General features: G+C 34.7%; 1 protein-coding gene across 3 annotated transcripts in view; it reads right to left on the minus strand.

Annotated features, from left to right (window-relative positions):
* Positions 1 to 11,997: 11,997 nt before the first annotated feature.
* The window catches only part of CNBD1 (cyclic nucleotide binding domain containing 1), a 453,327-nt gene continuing 437,461 nt past the window's right edge, over positions 11,998 to 27,863 (minus strand). For 2 of the 3 annotated variants that reach the window (XM_049633177.1, XM_049633176.1), the window contains 2 exons: positions 23,684 to 23,743; positions 11,998 to 12,237 (listed from right to left, as the gene is read on the minus strand). In XM_049633177.1, coding sequence (XP_049489134.1) covers positions 12,121 to 12,237; positions 23,684 to 23,743 — 177 coding nt within the window. In that variant the 3' untranslated portion in view covers positions 11,998 to 12,120. Of the gene's footprint in view, positions 12,238 to 15,956; positions 16,101 to 23,683; positions 23,744 to 27,863 lie in introns of all 3 variants that reach the window. The other variant, XR_007458475.1, reaches the window with a different exon arrangement.

Consider the following 27,863-nt stretch of genomic DNA (forward strand, 5'->3'; position numbering starts at 1 on the left):
GAGCCACCCAGGCGCCCTTTTTTTCTCCTTTTTTAACCAACAATCATTCAATGAGTTAGTGTGGTCAGTTTTGGAGTTTATTTGCTTGAAGATATTCAGAAGGTGGCTAGAAGAATATTTTCACAAAGTATTTCAGATGTTTACCTGCCTAAAGGAATGCAGCTTGAACAAAAGATTTTTCAAGGCCCTTATAGATCTATTATCTTATAATTCTATGATTTCATGGTAATTCACCTCATACTGTCAATATTCTCCATTTATGTGAACAGATATCAACTCCTGTATCTTATTTCATTTATAAGACAAGAGCTTGAAAAGCACCTTCAGATAGCAATTTGTACATGATCTGATATATTTTCATGGTTTTATAAGCATGAAAGATTTAAAAGAACTGTACCCAAGGTTGCATTATTTATAAAGGGAAGGTATGAAGCAGCACACTATAAAAAAAATTAAAACAGAAGAGCAGTAGAATGCTACTAAAAGCTTTCATTGTTTATGGTATTCTCAGTTCAAACACAAGTCCAAACTTTGAGGATTGTGGAGGACAATCATGAACCTCTTCCAGTAACCTCTAGGATAATTTCTTTTCTACAAATAATGAATGAAATCACATGATACAGCCAGAAACTTTGCCTTACTTTTATTTAGGCACATACTGAAGACTTAACAAAGTAGAAATGGCTTGGACTTTTCCTTACACTTCTCATAAAAAACACATTGACAAACACAAAAGAACACTTATTAACGTTTACTGAAGACTAACCTCCATGTCGAAAATAATAATGAAACCTACTTCATATGGTTGAGAAAATTAGGTGAGTTACTCTATTTGAAGGCTCATAAGTTCTTGTTTATGTTAATTATTATTAGTAGTAGTTGTTGTAGTATGGTAAAGACTTTCATAACTGATCACGATCTAATAAATCCACCAAAATCTCTCTCCCTTTCTCTCTGTCCCTCCTCCTCCACTCTCTCTCAAAATAAATAAATAAACAATAAATAAATAAATAAATAAATAAATAAATAAATAAAATCTGCAACTAGAGCAAGGTCGAGTTCCTGCAAGATTCAGAATAGATACGTCTTCCACAATGCCACAGTATGGAGTATCCTTTATCTAAGTTACATGTGGGAGGATAATTAAAGATGGAGATAAGAGTTAATGCTTATGTCATTAGAAGAGGTAAGGACATGAAAACTAACTAGACTTTTCCATCACAGGCTGTTAAATGGTTAAAATCTATGAAGGCAATTTGGTAGAAACAGTAGATTCCTCTTGCTTCCTCTCTCTTTGTAACTGGCCCAAGTCCTTTCCTTTCTTTGTTTTGAATATCTCTGAATTTGTATCTTTTTATCCAACTGCACAAGAAGTACTTAGTTCAAGCACTTGTCATATCTCACTTGGGCTATAGCTATTATTCTTTTATCATGTTCTTGCTTCTAATTTCTCCACTGTTGTGATCTTCCTAAAATAAAAATATTACGGAATCATTTCCCTACATTAAAACTATTCCATGACCTGCAGGCCTCAAGGACAAAAAACCCAAACCCTCATTATGGCATATATGTTTGGTCATAATATAGATTTTATTAAGAAACAGACACATAATTTGTAAGCTCAGTGAAAAATGAAAATGTGGGGCCTCTTGTTTATAAATTATTAAGGATTTCAAGATGGCAATGAAAGCACTAATCCTGGTACAGAGTTTTCAAAGCACGAGGCCCTTTGCAACTACATAGCACACACACGAAGCTAGTCTTGACCTCACTTACCACATCATTTTCTGACATTTGTTTACACTTACGAATGCCCTCAGGTTTAGGAATACCTAAGTAATTATAGATCCAGGAATACATCTTGTGCTTTGCCCTTTCAGGCTACTACAATGCCATTCATCCACTTTGCCTGGAAAGTCTTTCTTCCTTAGATCTGCTTGGAAAAAAATGTTTATTTTTTCTTAAGAACTCAACTCTTATCTCTAAATATATGAAACTTCCTCTGAGAAATTTAATAGTTTGATCACTGTTTTCTGGATGACATCATCAACCATCAAACACAGCATATATTTATATTTGCATTTATTTTACTTATATATTTTTCTCTAAACCTGGATTAGCCCCAAGAGGAGGGTCTGTATTTTAACTATCTTTTAATCTCCCGTGCTTGGTTCAGTGCCTGGTAAGTATTCAACATGCAAAATATGTTTTTTGAATGATTTATGTATTATAATAATTCTAAATTTTTTGAAGTTATAGCCACTAATATTTTGTTTGCACTGCTTATGAAACTTTTGTAATGCAATTTATAATAAGTGGATCAAATTAACAGTTTGCTTGGGTGGCAAATTTTGTGGTTAATTTTTTTTTTATTTGAGTATAGTTGACATATAATGTTACATTAGTTTCAGGTCTACAATATAGTGATTCAACTTCTCTATACATTATGCTATGCTCACCACAAGTATAGTTACTATATATCCCCATACAATACTATTATAATATCATTAACTATATTCCCTCTGCTGTGCCCTCTGGGTTCCAAATTTTGGAAACATTTGAAACCGTTTTGAATCTGAAATATTTGGAATCATCAAAATGGTGTTTTAAAATGTTCTATTAGGGGTACCTGGGTGGCTCAGTAGGTTAAGCATCTGACTTTGGCTCAGGTCATAATCTCACAGTTTGTAAATTCGAGCCCTGGGTTAGGCTCTGTGCTGACAACTCAGAGCCTGGAGCTTGCTTTGGATTCTGGGTCTCCTTCTCTCTATGCCCCTCCCTCACTCACACTCTGTCTCTCTTTCAAAAGTGAATAAACATTTAAAAAATGTTAAAATAAAATGTTCTATTAGATAAGTCAGCATAGTGTGAAAGTCACTTTCAAAATCCACACTGAATTCATCAATCACTTGCCTCTATCTAGGGGTGAGGAACCAACTGAGGTTTTTATATTTCTACTGATATCTATTTTTTAATTTTTTATTTATTTTTGAGAGAGAGAGAGAGTGTGAGTGTGTGTGTGTGTGTGGGGGGGGTGGACAGAAAGAGAGGGAGGCAGAGGATCCAAAGTGGGCTCCATGCTGGCAGCAGAGAGCCCAATGAGGGGGCTTAAACTCACAAACTGCTACATCATGATCTAAGCCAAAGTTAGACCCTTAACTGACTGAGCCACCCAGGTGCCTCATCTACTGATATTTTGAACAGACTGTTTCACCTCTATCATCATTTCTGCTTAAATTAGAAGTTTTCTATACTGTATGAATAAATTATTACTGTGAAGCATAAATAAAATATCAGAGAAAATAAGTTTGAGCATTAAATGGTTAAGCAATGGGAGATGTCACATGATTACTTCTAGGCTCCTCTATAGAAGATGTTATAGGAATCAGAAGGACCAATGGCATTTCAGAAAATATACCAAAGTGGTTAAGATAACCTGGGGAAGATGGCAGAGTAGGAAGATCCAAACTCACCTCTACCCATGGATATAATTAGATAACACCCACATCAGTGTAAATAACCCAGAAAACAACCTGAAGACTGGAGAACAGACTCTCCACAGCATAATGTAGAGAAGAGTCCACAGAAAATAGTAAGAAGGGTGGAGACATGGTTGGGAACAAAGCTGATGCTCTAGACAGTCTGTGGGAGGGAGGAACACCATAGGCACTAAAAAGGGAGAGGAGTAGACCCCAAACTGGACACCCTAGGCACAGGGGAACTACACTAGAATGAGAATCCTTATAATATCTGGCTTTGAAAACCTCAGGGACTTAACTTTGTCAGACAATAAGTGGGGTTTAACACCTGAAACTAAAAATCAGCAGCTAGGCTCTGGCAGAGTAGGAGGGCAATATGAAATTGAGGGCCTTCCCTTGAAGAGATGGCATAACAAACGTCCCTGCTGAGATACAGCATGAAAGCAGCAGTTTGAAAAATGCCAATGGTAAAAGGGAAGGAGATTTATTTACTAATCTCAGAAAATATACTAGAGGGGCAGGGATCTTTTGGAGACTTCTTAAAGAACAAAAAGGCTGGTGGATGTCATTTCCTTCCCCTGAACCCAGCCCAGTTACACAGACACCTGTGGGAATAAGCACAACAGGAATACTCCACCTAGGTTGCTAACAGCCCTTTGAGCCTTTGAATTCTCCTGCAGATCCACCCCCTCCAACCTGCCCTCAGCAGGAATCCATCCAAAGCAGTGCCACAAGCATGGCATTGTGCAAGCAGCCCCAAAGGGGCTAGTGCCATTCTAAAGTGACTTCTGCCCCAGGAAATGGGGAAGATAACCATACACACCAATCCAACCATATCCCCAGCGTGGGCTGCAGACAGATAAATGGTCTGTTTGCAGACCCCATCCATCAGTGAAAGTCTCTCAGGGGACAACACAGGGAGACTGCCCTACAGTTGCCTACAACCAAAGCTCTAGCAAATGCCTTATCTGACCCAACTCAAGCCCAAGGCAGCCCCAGACTGGCCCATTAATAACACAGAGACCAAACCTTGCCTACAACTGGCAGAGAAAGCCATTATAGAGGCTTGTACTGAGGGCAAACATGATTCAGCCACAGCAGTAGGGCAGCATGCAACACACAAAGCAGACACTCCTGAAGTGCCAGGTTTTGGTGAACAAGGGACATTGCACTTTAGTGCACTACAGGACCTCTTCTTAATAAGACCACTACTTTTCAAGAGTAGGAGACATAGCTGATTTTCCTAACATATGGAAATAGGCACAAAGAATTAGACAAAATGAGGAGACAGAGGAATATGTTCCAAATGAAAGAATAGGACAAAATCACAGCAAAAGAGCTATAAGTATGCCTGATAGAGAATTTAAAGTAATAGTCATAAAGACATTCACTGGACTTGAGAAAAGAGTGAAGGACCTCAGTGAGACCCTCAATACAAGCTAGAAAACATAAAAAAGAACCAGAGATGAAGAACTCAATAACTGAAATTAAAAATACACTAGATAGGGGCGCCTGGATGGCGCAGTCGGTTAAGCGTCCGACTTCAGCCAGGTCACGATTTCGCGGTCCGTGAGTTCGAGCCCCGCGTCAGGCTCTGGGCTGATGGCTCGGAGCCTGGAGCCTGTTTCCGATTCTGTGTCTCCCTCTCTCTCTGCCCCTCCCCCGTTCATGCTCTGTCTCTCTCTGTCCCAAAAATAAATAAAAAATGTTGAAAAAATAAAAAAAAAAAATTAAAAATACACTAGATAGAAAAAATAGTAGACTACAGGAAGCAAAATAATGGATCAGTGACTTAGAGGACAGAGTAATGGAAAACAATCAAACTGAACAGGAGAAAGAAAAAGATTAATGAAAAATTAGAATAGATTAAGTGAACTCAGCACCATCAAGTGTAACAACATTCACATTATAAGAATCCTAGAAGGAGAAGAGAGAAAAAAAGGGGCAGAAAACTTATTTGAAGAAATAATAGCTGAAAACAGCCTTAATGTAGGGAAGGAAATAGAAATCCAGATCTAGGAGGCAGAGAGAGCACCCAACAAAATCAATCCAAGGAATTCAACACCAAGACACATAGTGATTGAGATGGCAAAACATAGTGATAAAGAGAATTTTAAAAGCAGCAAGGGAAAAGAAAACAGTTACATACAAAGGAAACCCCATAGGCTATCTGCTGATTTCAAAGCAGAAATTTAGCATGCCTGAAGGGAATGGCATGTTATATTATTCAATGTGTTAAAAGAAAAAAACCTTGAAATCAAGAATACTCTAATCAGCAAGGCTATCATTAAGAATAGAAGGAGAGATAAAGAGTTTCCCAGATATGGGCATTGATGAGGGCACTTGCTGGTATGAGTACTGGGTGTTGTATGTAAACCAATTTGACAATAAATTAAAAAAAAAAAAAGAGTTTCCCAGATAAACAAAAGTTAAAGGAATCCATCACCACTAAACCAATCTTACAGGAATGGGGATTCTTAAGTGGAAAGGAAGGATATCTATCTATCTATCTATCTATCTATCTATCTATCTATATCTATGTATATGTATCAGTTGAGGGATTCACAAATAAAGGTTGCAAAGTATAACACTATATAGCAAAAATATGATGGAGAGAGGAGTAAAAATTTAGTGCTTATATTTATTTATTTTTTAAAGTTGATTTATTTATTTATTTTGAAAGAGACAGAGACAGCATGAGTGGGGGAGGAGCAGAGAGAGAGGAAGACAGAAAATCCCAAACTGGCTCTGTGCTGCCAGCACAGAGCTTGATGCAGAGCCTCAAACCCATGAAACCATGAGATCATGTCCTGAGCTGAAACCAAGAGTCGGATGCTTAACCAACTGAGCCATCTGGGTACTCCAATTTAGTGCTTTCGGAATGAGTTCAAATTTAAGTGACCACCAAGTTAATATAGACTCTTCTATGCATAACACGTTGTATATGAACATAATCATAACCACAAATCAAAAACTGGTAGTAGACATGCAAAAAATAAAAGGAATCCAAGTATATCACTAAGGAAATCCAGCAAACCTCAACATAAGAAAGCAAGAGAAGAAAGGAACAGAGAAGAACTTCAACAATAGCCATAAAACAAGTAACAAAATGGCAATAAGTACATACCTACCAATAATTACTTTGAATGTAAATGGGCTAAATGGTCCAATCAAAAGACATAGCATGACAGAATGGATTAAAAAGCAAGTACCACCTATATTCTGCCTAGAAGAGACTCATGCAGACCTAAATACACTTGCAGAATGAAAGTAAAGGGATGAAAAATATCTTGCAAACAGAAGTGAGAAGAAAGCCAAGGTAGAGATACTTATATCAGACAAAATAGGCTTTAAAGCAAACACTGTAACAAGAGACAAAGAAGGACACTATACAATCATAAAGGGACAATCCAACAGGAAGACATAACAATGGTCAGTATTTATGCACCCACATGGAAGCAACAACTATAAAAAGCAGCTATTAACAAACATAAAGGGGCACCTAGGTGGCTCAGTTAGTTGAGCTTCCGACTTCCGCTCAGGTCATGATCTCACAGGTCGTGACTTGGAGCCCCACATTGGGTCCTTGCTGTCAGTGCAGAGCCCACTTTGGATCCTCTGTCCCCCTCTCTCTTTGCCACTCCCCAACTTGTACTCTCCCTTTCTCTCCCTCTCTAATTCTCAAAAATAAATAAAAACACTTAAAAAAATAAACATAAGGCATAAATTGATAGTAATAGCATAGTAGTAGGGGACTTTAACACCCCACTTCCATCAATGGATAGTTCATCCAAACAGAAAATCAACTAGGAAACAGTGGCTTTGAATGACAGATGGATCTAATAGATATAATCAGAACATTCCATCCTAAAACAAGAATACACATTCTTTTCAAATGCACTTGGAACATTCTCCAGAATAGATCACATATTAGTGCACAAAACAAATTCATAAAGATCAAAGTCATACCATGTATCTTTTGTGAAACTAGAAATCAACCACAAAAAAAAAGACCACAAATACATGGTGTTCAATAACATGTTACTACATAATGAATGACTCAACCAAGAAATCAAAGAGGAAATCAAACAATATATGGAAACAACTGAAAATGAAAATACAATGGTTCAAAATCTTTGGGATGCAGTAAAAACTATTCTAAGAGGGAAGATTCTAAGCCATACAGGCTTACCTCAAGATGTAAGAATAATCTCAAATAAATAATCAAATGTTACACCTACAGGAGCTAAAAATAAAAAAAAAAATAAAAAAATAAAAAACAAAAAACAAAAAAACAAAAAACGAGTACAAACAGAACCCAAAACCAAAGGAAGGAAGGAAATAATAAAGATTAGAATAGAAATAAACAAAATAGAAAGTAAAAAGAAAAAAATGCACAGAAAGGAACAAAACAAAACAATAGCACAGATCAGTGAAACCAGTAGTTCGTCCTTGAAAAGATCAGTAAAATTGACAAACCTTTGGCCAGACTCATCAAAAGTCTGGGGTACTAAAAATCAGAAATGAAGAAAAGAAATAAATAAAAATTGACACCTCAGAAATATAGAGGATTATAAGAGAATATGTCAACAACTGGGCAACCTAAAAGAAATGGATAAATTCCTAGAAATATATAACCTACCAAACTGAAGCAGGAAGAAATAAAAAATTTGAACAGACTGATTACTAGCAAAGATATTGAATCAGTAATCAAAAAACTCCCAACAAACAAAAAGTCAAGATCAGGTGGCTTCACATGTGAATTCCTCCAAACATTAAAAAAATAGTTCATACTATTCTTCTAAAATTATTTTAAAAATAGAAGAGGATGATAAGCCCCTAAATTCATGCCATGACGCCAGAATTACCCTGATAATAAAACCAGATAAAGGCACTACAAAACAAAAACAAGAGAACTATAGGCTAATACCTCTGATGAACATAGATGCAGAAGTCCTCAACCCAATATTAGCAAACTGAATCCAACAATATATTTAACAAATCATCACTACGATTAAGCAGGATTTATTCTTGGGATGCAAGAGTGGTTCAATATTCACAAATCTATCAACATGATACATCACATCAACAAGAGAAAGGATACAAACAATGTGATAATATCAATAGATGCAATTGATAAAGTACATTTGACATTTGACAATGTACATCCATTCATGATAAAAACCCTCAGCAAAGTAGGTTTAGAGGGAACATACTTCAACATAATAAAAGCCTTATATGAAAAATCCACAGCTAACATCATACTCAATGGTGAGAAACTGAAAGTGTTTTCTTTAAGATCAGAAACAAGACAAAAATGTCCACTCTTACCACTTTTATTCAACATAAAAGTTGGCTGGAAGTCCTAGCCACAGCAATCAGACAGAAAAATAAATAAAGGGCATACAGATTGGTAAGGAATAAGTAAAACTCTCACTATTTTCAGGTGACATGATAAAATATAGAAAATCCTAACAACTGCGCCAAAAACAGCTAGAACTGATGAATGAATTCAGTAAAGTCGCAGGGTACAAAATCAGTATGCAGAAATCTGTTGCATTTTCATACACTAATAATGAAGTAGCAGGGAGAGAAATTAAGAAAACAGTCCCATTTACAATTGCACCAAAAAGAATAAAATACCTAGAAATAAACTTAACCAAGAAGGTGAAAGACCTGTACTCTGAAAACTAAAAACATTGATGAAAGAAATTGAAGATGCCACAAACAAATGGAAAGATATTCCATACTCATGGATTTGAAGAACAAATATTGTTAAAATGCCCATACTACCCAAAGCAATATACAGATTTAATGCAATCACTATCAAAATACCACATCATTTTTCACAGAACTAGAACAAAGAATCCAAAAATTTGTATGGAATCACAAAAGACCTGAATAGCCAAAGGCATCTTGAAAAAGAACAAAACTGGAGGTATTCTACGTTTCTAGATACACTACAAAGTTATTGTAATCAAAAACAGTATGGTACTCACACAAAAACAGAAACATAGATCAATAGAACAAAACAGAGAAATAAATCCATGATTTTATGGACTATTAATCTTTGACAAAGAAAGGAAAAATACCAGTGGGAAAAATAGTGTTTTCAACAAATGATGTTGAGAAAACTGGCTACATGCAAATGAATGAAACAGGACCATTTTCTTACATCATACACAAAAATAAACTTGAAATGGATTAAAGTCTTTAATGTGAGAACTGAAACCATAAAAATCCTAGAAGTATAGGCAATATTTGAAATCAACTGTAGCAACATTTAAATTTTTTTATTAGTTTTTTAAAAGTTTACTTAATTATTTTGAGAGACAGAGAGAGAGAGAGAGAGAGACAGAATGCGAGCAGGGGAGGGGCAGGGAGAGAAAGGGAGAGAGAATCCCAAGAAGGCTCCATGCTGTTAGCACAGAGCCCAATGCAGTGTTCGATCTCATGAACATTGAGATCCTGACCTGACCCCAAATCATAATTCAGATGCATAACCAACCAAGCCACCCAGGTGCCCCTGTAGCATTGTTTTTTGAGATATGTCTTTTAAGGGAAACAAAAACAAAAATAAATTGTTGGGACTGTATAAAAATAAAAAGTTTCTGTACAATGAAGGAAACAATGAATAAAACTAAAAGACAACCTACTGAATGGGAGAAAATATTTGCAAATGATATATTTTATAAGTAGTTAGTATCTGAAATATATAAAGAACTTATACAACTCAACACCAAAAAGCAAATAATCCAATCAAGTCTGATATAAACAGACATTTCTCCAAAGAAGACCTTTCAGAAGACCAACAGAAACATGAAAAAATGGTCAACATACTAATCATCAGAGAAATGCAAATTAAAATGACAATGATATATCACCTCAAAGCTGTCAGAATGACTAAAATCAAAGACACAAGAAACAAATGTTGGCGAGGATATGGAGAACAAAGAAACATCATGCACTGTAGTTGGGAATGCAAGCTGGTAAATCCACTGTGGAACAGTATGGAGGCTCCTCAAAAAATAAAAATATAATTATGTTATGATCTAGTAATTCTCCTACTGAATATACCCAAAGAATATGAAAACACAATCTAAAAAGGTAAATGCACCCCTATTTTTACTCCTATGTAAATGACTATAGCATTATTTACTAGAGTCAAAATATGGAACCAATCAAAGTGTCCATCATTAGATGAATGGAAAAAGATGTTATTATCAATACACACACACACACACACACACACACACACACACACTGGAATATGACTCAGCCCTAAAAAATAATGAAACCTTGTCCTTTGCAGTAACATGGATGGATTTGGAGGGTATAATACTAAGTGAAATAAGTCAGTCAGGGAAAAACAAACACTACATATTTTCATTCATATGTGGAATTTAAGAAACAAAACAAATGAACAAACAAAAAAAAGAGCTAAATGAAAAAACAGACTTTTAACTATAGGGAACAAACTGATGGTTATCAGAGAGGTGGTGGGAGGAGGGAATGGGTGAAATAGGTGAAGGGGATTAAGAGTACATTTTTCATGATGAGCATTGAGTAATGTATAGATTTGTTGAATCCCTATATTGTTTACCTGAAACTAATATAACATTGCATGTTAATTATACTAGAGTTAAAAATTAATAAAAATCATAATAATGATTGAGAAGTTATACAGCTATAAATTTTTAAATAGCCTATTTTAGAATCATGTGCAAGTTTGCCTTTGTGAATTTGTAAATATTTTGCATAGAAATTCTGTTTCCTTATATTGTGGTTTGAATGTATGTGTTCCTCCAAAATTCATATGTTGAAATCCTAATGCATAATGTGATGGTATTAGGAAGTGTGGCCTTTAGGGGATGCCTAAGTCATGATAGTGGAGCCTTTGTGAATGGGATTTGTGCTCTTATACAAGAGATACTAGAAAGCTTCCTAGCTGGTTCCACCATGTGGGCACAGAAGAAGATGAGGGCTATGGACAGATAAAGGATCCTCACCAGAACATGACCATATTGGATCTAGATCTTGGACTTCCCATCATCCAGAACTGTGAGAAATAAATTTCTCTTGTTTATAAGCCATCCAGTCTGTAGCATTTTGGTATAAAAGCCCAAATGGACTAAGCCATCTTACATATACTATAAAATGCATAGAAAATAGGCTGTGTTTTGCAAACAAGTTTAAGACGGCAATAAAACCATTATTTCATAGTTTTTGAAAATCAATAATAAGCTTACCATTTTTGTTTCACTTTTACACTTAATTTAATGAGCCAAAGCATGGTATATAATTTAAATATGCTAATTAGGACTTAGATGTCAGAAATTTTATTTTAAAATTTTTGGTCCTCTAAAAATTGTTACAGAAGATATTTTTATCTCCTTTTATGATACAGGACCTTAATAAAGAGAAAACAGCAAAAAATAAATAAAAAAATAAAAAGGAAATTCAGTTGTACAAAATAAATATATTAGTAGGAATATATATGGATTAATTAGTAAGAAATTTGTCTTCGGGAAGAAATAGAATTGTAAGGTAATTGGGTAGACCATTATAGTGATTCCAAGTGAATAACAAAAACAATTAATAACCCATGCTGAAATTCCCAATTTCTTATAAGTTGACATTTTTAATAACTGATTAGAGTATCCTTGAGATTCCTAGGAATGCTGGTCCAGCAATGGTCCCATTTTCCAAAGCCTGGAATAATTCCATTATAATACAAGGAGTTTTTCATTGTTTTATCCTAGAAAGAAAAGATTATTAAAAGTAATTAATCTTATCATCCCTAAACTTTGAAACTTATAGTAGAATGAATAGTATGAATTCCATAGGAAAACAACAAAAAAATAGCTTTTTAAAAAAAAACTTTAAAGATAGAATTTTACCAAAGCAAATCTGTAAAAATATAATTTATGCACAATTTTCTATTAAATATAACTCAACATTCATATCTATAAATTATTTCTTAATGGAGCTATTTTTTAAGTTAGAATAAAATATTTGAGGAGAAATTATAACTTTTAATTTATAAAACTTTTTTTCTGAGATCCCTAAATTGTATGTATATGTCATTTAGTTTATCTTCCCATTACTGCTATAAGGCAGATAGCAAGGAATGATATTCCTGTTTATTTTCATTTGCCAAGATAATAAATTCTTCTAATAATTGGAATAGCTTATATTATCATATAAATATTTTATGCCTCTCTTTAAAATCTCTTCTTGAGTAACTCTCTGGAGTATTCCTCCTTAGAAGAGGCTTAGACTCCTCTGATGCCAGAAGTGGCTGTGTAACTTGCTTTGCTCAATACAGTGAGAGAAGACAGGAGGTGTGCCATTCCCAAGAAGAAGCTTCAGGAGCCATTGAGTGTTTCCTACATGGTCCCTTTTTTTGTTCCATGTGAGAGCAACACTGAGTCCTAGCAAAATGCAAACATGCAGTCAACCTATGCTGGGCAAGTAGGTAAGAAATGAACCTTTGTTGCTGGAAGTCAGTGAGGGCTTGTGGGTCATTTGTACCATGCAAAAATTTAGCATAATCTGGAGCACAGCATTAATATTTTAAAAACATCTAATTCTACATTTGGTTTTGTTTATATTGACTTTACTTATAAAAACAACAATGAAATAAAAGCCATAGGGAGTGATATTTATAAATAAGTAAAGGGAATGAGTATGTGTTGATTGCCTACTATGTCTCATTTAACTCTCACAACAATCCTGAAAGATAGGGAATGTTTGGTTGGTTTTTAGATAAGGACACTAAGGCAATTTTTAATAAAGAATTCTAGTTGACTTCCAGGGCTGATGTGATTAATTACATAACATATTGCTTAAATATATATAATGATAAAATTAGATTTAATTCTTGGAACATAAATATTTTATAACTAATAAACAAATATCCATAAAGCAACTATGCAATCTATAACGTTCAAGTTGACATTAATTTAATTTGAAAGATCATATAGTTAAGCTGAAATGATATCAGGCTTCAGAAATTAAATATGGTACCTACTGTTGTAGCGTATCGTTTTGTTTGTTTTTTTGTTTGTTTTTAGCTCAGATGCTAATATTATTGTGTGCAGCATATTAATTTAATTTTTATACCACATTTCTTCTTGTGAAAGACTAAGAAACTTTTTTCCCACTTAACATCTTATGATTATTTTCCATTCAATTGGTACAAAGAAAAAAATTACATATTAAAGTCATTATTTTTTTTCATAAAATTTGGGTAATTGAAACAATACTAATTAGAAACAGAGAATTAATCTCAGGGCAGTAAATGGATAATTAAAAGTCATAATCCAAATTGTTCAGGATACAGTTCTATTAATATTTCTATTAACGCCGAAGGTAACAAGCTGCACTAATATATAGATTTATAATAAAAATAAGAAATATATGATATCCTATGAATTGTTTCATTGAGATCTGAACATATGGAACATAGAGAAACAGTGTTTCATAGGTTGAGAAATCCCAAATTAAGTTTGGGAGATGCTAAATAACCTGTGAGTCAAAAAGCTCAAAAGTGGTAAAGCCCAGATTTGAATCCAATTCAGTCTTCTTTTTATGTTACTACAAAAATAAGAGTACTAAATATAGAATTATCCCATTTATGTAAATAGTTAAAAAAAAAACACCTCACAACCTTATGATCTGATAATAATGACTGAAAACTAAAAAAGAAAGAAGAGCATTGACTAAAAGCATAGCAGAATGTCAGAGAAATATATAAATATGGAGAATATAAATCACAGAAATCTTTATTGCTAGAAGCAGATACAAACAGATATAATATTTTAATGGAAATCAGTGTCAAAATGCTTTATGTTTGTGTCACTTACAATAAAAAATGAAATGAAAACCAGGATGACGAATAAAGCTAGGTAAAAGACAATTCACAGGACAAAAGAAAATAAAACCAAATTAAGAACACCTTTTAAATAGAAAGTTACTGCACTTTTGCACTAAACATAATTATGACTTTGCAGGCTATTAACTTAAAATGGTATTTTATAAATTTTATGGCTCCTATTTCCAAATAAAATAAACCTATTTCTCAAAATACTGTTAGACACCACTGATGATAAGATAGAGCATACATTTAAAAACATCTTTTCTTTTTTTTCAGGAAAAAGTAAACTCATTCAACGGTCCTAAAATTTACTCTACCATAGAGTAGAAAAAAGTAACAATTCTTTAATTTTTCTAAGTTAGATTTAAGCTAAAACTCCAAAAGTTCACACTCTGGACTTATGGGAAATTGGATTTTGTCATTCTCAGATATCACTTCCGTTCTATTCAGAATAGTGTACATGTTGTGGGTCTAACAAATTTAAGCCTTTGAAGAAGAACATCTGATCTCTCGGCATGGTCACAAATGGCATGCTGTGCTTTAAGCCCACTGGCTGATGCTGACACTTGTGAGACTACCCTTGTGACACTACACTTGTGACACTATGGTCTACCCTTTCCTGGTGCACCACACGGCTATTCTGTCTGAAGTGTTCCATCTCAGTGGGTAACGTGGGGGAGCTGGCAGAGATCCTCTCTGTTTTATCAATATAGGCAAAATGTAAATAACATAATATTTACCATTTTACCCTCTTAAGTGTACAGTTCAGTGGCATTAAGTACATTCACACTGTTGTATAACTATCACCAGTATCCATCCTCAAAAGTTTTTTATCATCTCAAACTGAAACTCTGCAACCATTAAGCAATAACTCCATTCTGCTTACCCTCAAGCCCCAGGTAACCACTATCCTACCTTCTATCTCTAAGACAATCTAAGACAAAATTTTACTGTTCCAGGCACCTTATATAAATGGAATCAGACAATATTGATATCCGTTTGTGTCTAGTTTATTTCAATTAGCATGTCTTCAAGCTCCATCTGTGTGGTAGCATGTATCAGAAACTGATTCTGTCTTACAGTATTTTTCTTTATCTGGGTAACATGACCGTGTTTAGTGACAAAGGTAAGAAAGGAATTGGAATTAGTGAGTTTAGTGGACAGTAAATTAAAAAGAGAAATTCTGGAGACTAAAAAAGAAAATGCAGAAGCTGATATTACAGTGCTTGTTTTTTTTCCCCATTGCACTAGAAAATTAATTTGAACACATTTCAGCACGTCTTCATTTGTGATTCACATTAGAAATAGAGCTTTTTAAATTTATTGCTTGGTTTGAAAATAGACAAACTTATAACAGCCTCCCTATCCATCCTCGTCTTCCCAAATCTTATGAAAACCAGCAGGTTTCTCTATTAAATACCTAGTCATGCGAATCATGTAAGAAGATGTCATTGCTATAAAACAATGCAAGAAGCAGTGAGGAAAAAGACTGCCAAGTTAAACACAAAGGACAAAATCTGTCTTCATATTCCCACACCCTTAAACATGTATTCCAGTGTGAACTGCCTGTCGGGTTTTGATGACAGAACTTGGCTCACCAGGCAATCATTCTCAGAAGGACTCAGCTCTCTCCAGAAACTGCATTTATATTTCCCAGATGATTATGTCTTTTATCAAAAGCAGCAGTTGAAAAATGGTCAAGCTCAGCATCAGAAAAGTCCAGCTATCACGACTAGTTTCACCTACAGATAAATATGGGAAAGGGTAGGAGAGCAAGGCGGTTGATGGGTTTGGATTCTTAAGAATAACATTAAGTTCATGTAGACAAAGAGTCGAAAAAGCAGTGAGCATCAGGGGGCAAATGATTTTTTTCTTCAGGAAATTAGCTTTTTTACAAACTTAGCTTATTTTTTTTATCTTTGAAATATACGAAGCAAATGTATCAAGTGCATAGTAGTCAGGACAAAATTAAAATGCACAAATGTGTACATAATATTATAGCAATATATATGCCTCTGTGCATAAGTTCACAAAAATACATATATTCTTTAATTTCAAATAATGAGACAATGTTTTCAAAGAGAAATGATAGTGAGAGATATGCCAAAAGAAGGAGGAGGAGGAGGAGGAGGAGGAGGAGGAGGAGGAGGAGGAGAAAAAAGCTTGAGGTCTCCATTTAAAATCTATAGATACATGTTACAGGATTAATGATCAATATTGTTTGTCATGTTAATCCCTATGGGAAGAATAAGTATAAATTTTATGATAAAAAGATCAACCAATAGTTGGTAGAATGAGAAAAAGATTTTCACTTTTCAATAGTATATTCCATTTCATGAAGACTAGGCTGAGGCATCAGGTCAAGTAATATAATAACTTGGCAAATAGAGACTTGGGCATAAGAAGTGAAATTTAATTTAGTGGTCTTATGTTAATCATGGAGGGTCCAGAAGAGAGCAACAAAACAATCTTTAAAAAAGGAAAATAGAATTTATGAGGGGAACTGAGGGAGCTAATCAAATATAGCCTAGAGAAGAGATGACTACATGGTACTTAATTTCACCTGAAGGGATATAAGCAGAGGCATGATATTAGGGCCAAAGGACTGGTATGAATGCTGATTTAAACATGTGTCAGTAATTAAAACTATATATGCAGCTAGTGCATTTAGACTTTTATATTTACTTAAAATTGGTTTTTTGCTCCATAGAATTATGCGTTTTTGGCTCTGGACTTAGGGAGAGGAAATAACGTATATTGGCTACAACATAAGTGAGTGAGAATTTTTTATTTTGTTTTCTTTGTGAGTATTTTAGTGGAGTTATTATTCATTTTTTTTGAGCCATGCTTTATCACTACATTTTGGAGATATGCAGTAATTGTGTCAGTTTTATCTCTTGAAATTTAGAAGCAGTTAATATTATTAGATTAATTTGAGATGCTTAGGTATAAAGACTAATTAAAATAAACCTTAACAACTAGCAAAAACCATTAATCATTTAATATGAGCAGAGGGTGTTATGTAAGTGATGAATCACTAAATTCTACTCCTGAAACCAATATTATACTATATGTTAACTAACTAGAATTAACAAAAATTTGAAACAAACAAAAATTAGTCTATCAGTCTGTGACCACTGGACCCCTTTTCCAAAATTCATAAAACCATTTAACCTATGAAAATTATAATTATAGGCCAGAGCTCAGTCCATAATTTGAATTTTTATTTAAACCTACTGGGTATTAACATTAAAAATTTCTAAACACAATTTGAAAATTAATATGGAGTGATTACTTCAGGTATTTTGAAATGTGATTTCATTTATTTTAAAAAAATAATGTTTATTTATTTTTGAAAGAGAGAGAGAGAGAAAGAGCATAAACAGGGGAGGGCAGAGAGAGAGGGAGCCACAGAATCCAAAGCAGTCTCCAGGCTCTGAGCTGTCAGTGCAGACCCCAGGGCAGGGCTCGAACTCATGATCATGATCTGAGCCAAAGCTGGACGCTTAACTGACTGAGCCACCCAGGTACCCTGAAATGTGATTTCATTTGAATTTTTCGTAGTAATTCTATTTGCTTCAGTTATTTTTTGTCTTAAAATGGATTTCTACTTTGACTTCAATTCTACTCTGATTCATAATTTTTTTAAATGTTTATTTATTTTTGAGAGAGAGAGCACAAGCAGGGAAGGTGCAGAAAAAGAGCGGGAGAAAGGATCCAAAGCAGTCTCCCTGCTGATGGCAGAAATCCTGATGTGGGGCTCAAATTCATGAACTGCGAGATCACGACCTGAACCAAAGTCAGATGTGTAACCTACTGAGCTACCTAGGCACCCCTCTGATTCATACTTTTTAAAAATTATTTTATTCCAAATAATTAGATTAAAAACAACAACAAAAAAACCCAAAAAATCCCTATTCTGAGACTAGATCTGAGTGAAATATGTAGATTGCAACTATTATTATGGTGTCATTTTTAGTTCAAATTATTAAAGGGATAAAAATATTTTAGGGTATTAATGTAAAATATTATAAAGGCATTAGCAAGGCATTTATGTGTCAAACTACCCTTTTTCTAGTTCTATATTTCAGTTAACATTAAGTATTTCCTAAGTTTCCCTATGTGTTCAACACTATTTTGTTTTGTATGGTCTCTTATCTGCTAGTACCTTAAAATATACTATGAAAGAGAGAGGGAGACACAGGTACAAAACATTTAGCAAATAACAGTTCAGTACATAACCAGCTATGTAATTGTAAATTGCAGACCATAAGTACCCAGTAAGAAAAAAGACTACCAGTGGGAGCTACAGGCAATTAGGAATGTTAATAGAGGGTGGTGGATGTTGTGACTGAAGAAGTACTAAGATCTCAGATTGTTGAAGAGGAGTGAGGGAAAAACACTAAGAACAAGGCCAAAATGGAATTTGTGCTGAAAGAGTAAGAAAACTAAGCTGAATAGAATGGTTAGAAGGGAAAAAACCTTGGGAGGGAGAATTAAGCACAAAAAGCTGAAGGTTTGTTTGAGGAGTCCAAATTTGCTCAGGGCAGCAAGAGGGTTTGTCTATAGACATGAATGGCAGGGAGATCAGGTGGCAGGTATGCCTGTGATATATGGTCAAAATGAACAATATAAATAAGCATCGATGCCAAACATTTTTTATTAGTTATCTTAGGAGAACCAGAAAGAATACGTGGCAAACCCAGAATTTTTGTTGTTAGTTAATACTGATAAATGATTATTTCGCCTCAAATTTCTACTTTTGCTTAATCTTCCATTATTGCGTTAAGGAGCTATCTCATTCTTCCTGATTCCAGCCCTCCTGCCAATTTTGGTGGAATGCTCCTTGTTTCCTCATCACTTCCATTATTCTCTGAAGGTTTTAAATTTAAAAGCAAGCCGTATTTTTTTCCGTCCTAGTTGTTATACCAGGTTTGTGTAATTGCATAATCTCACAGACATGACAAACCACCTGTGTTCTGGAGCTACTTCATAACCCATGAGAGCCCACTGTGTGCATCTCTTCCCAACTGTACTTATAGTGACTTCACATTGGGGAGCTTGAAATCGGCTCTGATGGGGATATTTACACCATGAAAAGTGGCAAATGTGACAAGTCAAAGGTTTTTGGTTTGGTTTGCTTTGGTTTGGTTTGTTGGGGGTAGGGGAGTAGTTTGTTAAACATTGATTAACACACCATTGTGTGCAACAATGTATTTTTCCATACACCTTCCAATTGGTTTTTAGTTAAAGTTTTTATGAATCAATCAGAAAATGTCTATAGAATACCTATACTGCTTAAGGCTGCTAGGCTAGAAAGCATGAAAATGAAAGCTCACAATCTGTTCTTGTTAGTACATGTATAATGCCTATAAATATGAAATCTGATAACGTTCTTTCTCATGAAATTAAAAAAATGCTTAGGTGTTTCAATATTTGTTGATGTATACGCTACAGGAAGAAAGGAAATCAAAGTTGAGTTCCATGACAACTCCTTGGATTTAGAACAGACATCCTGATAGGACCAATAATCAAATGATAGGTAACAAGACATTTTTAAGAAGAATTCCTGTGTGTGGCAGATACATTTGCACGGTTAGCAAATAATCTAGATTTTAGGATTTGGGACAAGAGTGACAAGCATCAGGTACAAGTCTGTGGATTGCTCTTCATAAATTGTTCCTGCAACAACTTTAATAAATCTGAGATTCTGATATATCCAGCTGGAAGTTTATGAATCATTTCTTAACTATGTGATGAAAGTGTGTCTGACAGCAGGGAATCTTAAAAGAAACAATGGTTTGAATGAAGGCCTTGAGTTCCCAGATTTTCCAGAGATTCCTCCATCATAAATTTGGAAGATATCAGCAAAATTATGGCATCTTTATTCTGGGCCATTTCAACAGTAAAAGCATCTCTGGTAGTATGTTTATCATTCATTCATTTATTTATTCATTCATTTATTCTTTATAATTATTGTGTTCTCATCATGTAACAGGCACTATGCTTGTCAATATCTCCCCCTTATTCAAATTACAATCTAGCAATGAAACTGATAATAATTGGTTACAGATCGGTACAGGTAAAGGTGTTTCAGACAACACAGAGAATGGCCATTTAGGGAATTGAAAGAAATTCAGTAGGACAGATTTTTATAGGGGCAAAATTCTTAAAAACCTACATGCAAATATTTACACACAGATTTGGATATCTTAGGGGAAATTGAAAAGTATTAAATATTTATTTTTGTCTATGGGATTAAAGAAATGATAAGATTTTATTTTGGAAAGGACCTGAGTTTAAAAGGAAAAATACTTGATTTTTAGTAAATTATAATATTTGGAGTATTGAAAATCCCGATGGGAGCTAAATCAGTGCTCACTGACTGACAGGAATATGAACAAAGTCATAAGAACTAGCTTATCAAGAACACAGAATTAGATTTCATTATTGCAGATGGCTATGAGAAGTAGTATTTTGATGTGGGAATTCACTCCACTCTTTGCTTCACTGTTCTTTTAAAAAAAATTTTTAACGTTTATTTATTTTTGAGACAGAGAGAGACAGAGCATGAACGGGGAAGGGTCAGAGAGAGGGAGACACAGAATCCGAAACAGGCTCCAGGCTCTGAGCTGTCAGCACAGAGCCTGACGCGGGGCTCGAACTCACGGACTGCAAGATCATGCCCTGAGTCGAAGTCGGCCGCTTAACCAACTGAGCCACCCAGGCGTCCCATCACTGTTCTTTTAATAGAAGTAAGTATTTGGAAAGTTTTTCTGACATACTTGTTCTTACTTATTGGGTCAGTGTTCACACCCTACTGTACATGCCTACAACATAAAGGAGAAACACATATCGGGTTTAAAGCCACATAGTAGTGCAGCACTTACCTATGGTATCCCAGATCCAAAGTCTAACATTGACCTGCTTGAAAACCTTTCCCCCTTTTTCTATTTATTTCTTATTTCCATAAAATAGGAAAAACAATAACTCTATGTAAAGAGGCCAAATGATACAACATTGAAGGTTTTTTTTTTTAATAAAATCACCTATTTAAAATTTCTGCCTGTCACTTTTACTTTCTATTTCTTATGTAGTATCTCATACCACATTAATCTATCATGTTAGCCAGAAAAATAAAGAGAGGTTGCTACTTTAAAGGTGACACATTGTCTTATTTCTTTATGTTGTGTCTTATTTTTTTTTTTTGTAATTTATTGTCAAGTTGGTTTCCATACAACACCCAGTGCTCATCCCAGCAGGTGCCCTCCTCAATGCCCATCAACCACTTTCCCCTCTCCCCACCCTCCATCAACCCTGTTTGTTCTCAGTATTTAAGAGTCTCTTGTGGTTTGCCTCCTTCCCTCTCTGTAACTTTTTTTTTCTCCCCTTTCTTCCCCTCACCCTGGTCTTCTGTTAAGTTTCTCAGGATCCACATATGAGTGATAACATATGGTATCTGTCTTTCTCTGCCTGACTTTTTTCACTTAGCCAAATACCCTCTAGTTCCATCCACATTGCTACAAAAGGCCATATTTCATTCTTTCTCATTGCCAAGTAGTATTCCATTGTATATATAAACCACAATTTCTTTTTTTTTTATTTTTTTTTTATTTTTTATTTTTTAATATATGAAATTTACTGTCAAATTGGTTTCCATACAACACCCAGTGCTCATCCCAAAAGGTGCCCTCCTCAATACCCATCACCCACCCTGCCCTCCCTCCCACCCCCCATCAACCCTCAATTTGTTCTCAGTTTTTAACAGTCTCTTATGCTTTGGCTCTCTCCCACTCTAACCTCTTTTTTTTTTTTTTCCTTCCCCTCCCCCATGGGTTTCTGTTATGTTTCTCAGGATCCACATAAGAGTGAAACCATATGGTATCTGTCTTTCTCTGTATGGCTTATTTCACTTAGCATCACACTCTCCAGTTCCATCCATGTTGCTACAAAAGGCCATATTTCATTTTTTCTCATTGCCACGTAGTATTCCATTGTGTATATAAACCACAATTTCTTTATCCATTCATCAGTTGATGGACATTTAGGCTCTTTCCATAATTTGGCTATTGTTGAGAGTGCCGCTATAAACATTGGGGTACATGTGCCCCTATGCATCTGCACTCCTGTATCCCTTGGGTAAATTCCTAGCAGTGCTATTGCTGGGTCATAGGGTAGATCTATTTTTAATTTTTTTGAGGAACCTCCACACTGTTTTCCAGAGCAGCTGCACCTTATGTTGTGTTTTAAAAATTTCTTCATGTTGTGGCGCCCAGGTGGCTCAGTCAGTTAAGCGTCCTACTTCAGCTCAGGTCATGATCTCACAGTTGACGAGTTCGAGCCCCACGTCAGGCTCTGTGCTGACAGCTCAGAGTCTGTGCTGACAGCTCAGAGCCTGGAGCCTGCTTCAGATTCTGTGTCTCCCTCTCTCTCTGCCCCTCCCCTGCGCAAGCTCTGTCTCTCTCTCTCTCTCTCTCTCTTAAAAATAAATAAATATTAAAAAATGTTTTCTTCATGTTTTGGAGACTATGTGTCTCAGCTGTCCCACAATCTCCAGAGTTATCCCGTCCCTTTTTTTTGTTTGTTTCTAAATTTGCTGAAAGCACTACACAAATGGGATATTTAAAGGATTCCACCCATGGCTGGGTAAGTGATGGTGGAGATAGTGGTGATGAGGATGGTGATAACAATGATAACGATTCTGGCAGTCACTTTTTTAAGTGCTAAAGATTGGATTAATTCCACAGCAATGTGAAAACAACCATATTCACTAATTTTTCCTTTGGCATATATATCACAAAATAAAGACAGTTTTATCCTCACATGCCAACTGCACGCTGTTGCTCTTACAGAAAAACCATAAAATTAAAAATAACTCATTGCTTCTGGAATTGAGCAAACCTGAGTTGTATTACTGAAAGTTATATTAACTATCTGTGTTATTTGAACAAGTTCCTTAATCTCTACAGTCCTTAAATTCCTCTTCCATAAAATAAGAAAAACAATAACTATGTTTAAATAGGTTAACTGATGCAACAGCATATATAAACTGCTTAGCCCACAGTAGGTACTTCGTGCATATTCTTCCCTCTAAGTTTGGAAAAAAAATTAAATTACTACAAATTTACTTTAATGTTTCTTACAAGACAGTACTAAGCTCTAAAGAATTAAACAATATTTTTTCAGTAGAAATGTTTAAACATCATTATCCTTTTCTTTAATATTCATACTCTCTGAACAAGTTTTCACTAATGTAATATAGGTTACCATAAGGAAAGAATTATCAGTTATCCTATGTATTTTGTTGCAATCTATATTACTATACCTTGAAATTTTTCCATTCCTTTTTTTGTTCCCTTTCCAAATATACATTTTTAACATCCTCCTACAAGAAAACAAGGTTAGATTGATTAAATGAGCTAATACTTTTCCAGTTATTTAGCATTCTGTACTGTGATTCAAACTACTAGATTTAAAATCAAAGCAAACCTTGAACATGTATAACTGTGAGAAGCTAGAAAATAATAGCAGAGGAATTGAACAGGTACATGATAAAAAGAGATGGGATAATGTATTTAAGCAAAGCATCAGATATGAAGACAGAGTCAGATTTTCAAGGACAAACAGGGTCTTGAAATAAAGTTCTTTTGGTAGCTTACAATGGATTATTATTGAACACATAAATAATTTAATTATATTTATATAAAGTGACACACATACACAGTCTTTCCAGGTGTTCTTGTAACTTCGTAACACTTCCATTTTATAAAATAGAAAACAACTAAGAAACAGAGGGATGAAATTAGGACTGCTTGCATTTTTAAAATAAAGATTTGCTCAATATGATCTCTGTGGTGCTAAGTCACACTAAAATTATCATTCCTTTTCTTCTGTCTATATCATCGTTTTTGTTTTTATTGTTTTTAAATTCAAATTGTGAACACAATGAGTGAATATAGGTCTACACTTATGTTGAATAAATGTTTCTGTAAGGTGTATATAAAAATTAAAAACCAACAACTATCTACAAATAGTCTCCCAGAAAGCTTCTAGTTATCAAATGCGAAAGGATTTACATTTTAGAAGGACATGATTCTTGCCTGTTATATTCTACATAATTTAGAAGGACACAAACACTTGAATATAAAAACAGATTTCTTAAGCAGAACAAAAGAGTGCACCACTTAACATTTCAACTATTCGTATCAAAACCTGTAATCGTACCGTATGGCCTATGCATAGTCAAAAAAATCCAAATGATAATGAATTTGGTTTCATACTTTATATCACATAATAAAAATATTAAAGACATAATATACAACAGCTTACTTCTGGCATATGGCTTTTCACATAAAAGATAAGTTTCCAGTTGTTCTACATACTGGACAATAACATGTCACTGTTAATAAAATAATCAAATAAACAATGTAATAGAGAGTAAGTCACAAAGATTGTTCACTTTCATCAAACATATCAATTCAAACTACACTAAACTTAATTCAAACCTTGCTAATTCAGCAGGCACGCAAGTATCTTACCTTGTTCATTACTTTGGTTTTTATTTTTGTATTCAGAAAATAAATTTACAGTGATTACCAGGTAATAAATGCTATATAAAACAACTTTTGTTTTTGTTTGTTTTGCATTTGTCTTTTTATTTGTTTAATTCTGATAGTTTGGCAATCACTTTTGGAATCATGCTTGTAATGACTCCCAGTGTAAAGCAAACCTTAGGATTAATTGCAGTGACTATAGCTTTCCTGACATTATTATTCCTCATACAAGGATAATCTGCTGGATAACTTCACACTGTAGAATAACTAATGACCCCATTCTCTTTTTGGCAGTCCAAATGAGACATCTTTCAATGAAAACAAAAGACAGATGTTCAACATTAGCAGATGTCCAGGGTGTGACACACTAAACATATGCAGGGAATGGAAACCCTAGATTCTCTCATATGTGTAAGAAATGCTGACCAGTGTGTGTAAGATTTCCTAGTAGCATAATACAGTTTTGTAAGAGTAGAATTTTGTTCATATATTAATGATATCCTCCCACATTCCAATCTCTACATCCTGCCAAAACTATTTTTCTTTTGAAATATTAATGATCCACTAGATTTTTAAACTATAATTAGTTTTATCATTTTCATACTATTTTCTACATAAAAGAACAAAATAAAAGACTATAACATGCACAGATAATTTATCCGCACTATTCAAATAAATTCTTGATCCCTTTTGTCCAAAAGATTCCGTGTGGCTTTCTCTATCATTCATTTCTAGCCTACTCAAATATCATATTCTCAGTGTCTTTGCAGTGAACCTGTCTCCTTCCCTGCAAATGTCCTCACCCTGTTCAGGCTCCAATACCAGTGCTTGGTAGCAGCCTGTGTAGGTACGCTCCTTATGGTGCTAAGGTCCAAAACCTTGTGCAAATTTCTGGACCCTTCTGAGAGGACCTGTCCTCAGCCTCTTGTGCTCTCATGCCCTGCAGGGGGCAGTCCTGCCATGCAGGCAACCTTCTCAAACTGCTCAGGCTAGGACACTCCCTAGTGAATCCTTCCCCTTCATTCTTACTCTGAGCATGCTCTGACACTCTGCCTACTGCCCCTCTATATGGAAGCCCTCATCAGCTGCCTCAGGCTCCAATATCACATGCCACACAGCCCTACTAGGTGAATGCCACTTTGTCCTACATGGGCCTCATCCACACCCTGTTCTGGAGGCTGCCCTTCCTTGCTGGCACTGCCCACCCCCTGCCCCCGCCATGGCTTCAGGACTAAATTGTACAGGAAGGGAAGGAAATAGAAGGAGAAGATAAAGAGGAAGCACCCTGCATATATACTCTGTACACATATCCCCACATGTATACTCATATGTATACATAATACCTATGTATATATATATTTGTGTGTATACATATGAATACATATTTTATGTACATTATTTTTTTTTAATTTTTTTTTCAACGTTTTTTATTTATTTTTGGGACAGAGAGAGACAGAGCATGAACGGGGGAGGGGCAGAGAGAGAGGGAGACACAGAATCAGAAACAGGCTCCAGGCTCCGAGCCATCAGCCCAGAGCCTGACGCGGGGCTCGAACCCACAGACCGCGAGATCGTGACCTGGCTGAAGTCGGACGCTTAACCGACTGCGCCACCCAGGTGCCCCTATGTACATTATTGAGAACAAGATAATAGTGAAAAAACAACTGACACTATTTACAACTGAGCTCTTTGTTTCAGATCTTATATTTTAGCACAAATCTAATTATTCTGTTGTGAGTACATGCAAATGATCTAAATATAACTGTTTAACTCAGAAAATTGAGGGGTTTGGGTTTTTTTTTTTTACATATTTGTGACGGTCTTAAGTTATTTAAATGGCTTGATTATTTAATTATTTCTTGAAATTTGTTTCTAGCCATGAAATAATTGTTTTATAAAACTAAAGTAAAACACATTTTCACAGATCCAAAGAAGAAGATATATCCTGAATCACTAGCAAAGTTGAGATGTACTTATAAGACAAGTAAATTAGTCGTTTCATGACCCAATGATAAAGAAAGCACATTTTATCTCTCAACATTTGAAAAAAGTGTATTTTCCATCTTCTGAGTCCTTTTACCATTTAGGAGGTCAACATATTAATCTACCCATTTTGGGTAAATCTTAATTATTTTTAACTTTCCCCTACATCTGGAATTAAATATAACATGTATATACACAATAATAATAAAAATAAGTAATGATAAATATATATATTTAGAAGTAATAAATATATATTTAGGATATATATTTTTATTTTTAAAATATATATTATAGTCTATATGATATAGTTTTATTATTAGAAGTTTTTAAAGGTAGAATCCCAAATTTTTGTTTTTATCAATTTCTTCAACTTTTTAAAAATCCTTCCTGAGATTTTAAAATCTCCTCTCTCTCTGTCTCTCTCTCTCTCTCTGTCTCTCTCTCTCTCTCTCTCTGTTTTTCACTTCCTACTTATCCCACAATTCCTTTCCCCTTCATCCTTTTTCTAGCTTATTCGTCAAGGAAATATATAAAGACTGAGGTCACAGTATTTGACACAACTGCAATTGGACTTAAATTTCAAAACTAAAGAAATATTTTTGATGGTTTAGTATAACATGGAAATTACTATTAACCACCTAGCTTTGTACATATTAGCCACTAGTAAAATCATCAGGTGTGCTTACTACTGCCATCTGTTCACATGACCCTGTTCTTGGTAACCACAGAGCATGTTGCCTCACTGATACAATGAAATGAGCTTTTGTGATTATTCTATTATTGTTGTACCCCTATTGCCTATTGCAAATGTAATTTAGCCTGGAAAGTATCTAAGGTTGATAATCCACTACCTTCTTGTATTCATCTGCTACTTTTAATTTTCATTTGATTGGTTTCTGGGCTTTTGATTAATTACTTAATTAAATAAACTATGTGTATTTCCCATTCTATGTCAGAAGCCATAAAGTA

This window comes from Panthera uncia, chromosome F2 (genome assembly GCF_023721935.1).
Source record: "Panthera uncia isolate 11264 chromosome F2, Puncia_PCG_1.0, whole genome shotgun sequence".
Taxonomy (NCBI): domain Eukaryota; kingdom Metazoa; phylum Chordata; class Mammalia; order Carnivora; family Felidae; genus Panthera; species Panthera uncia.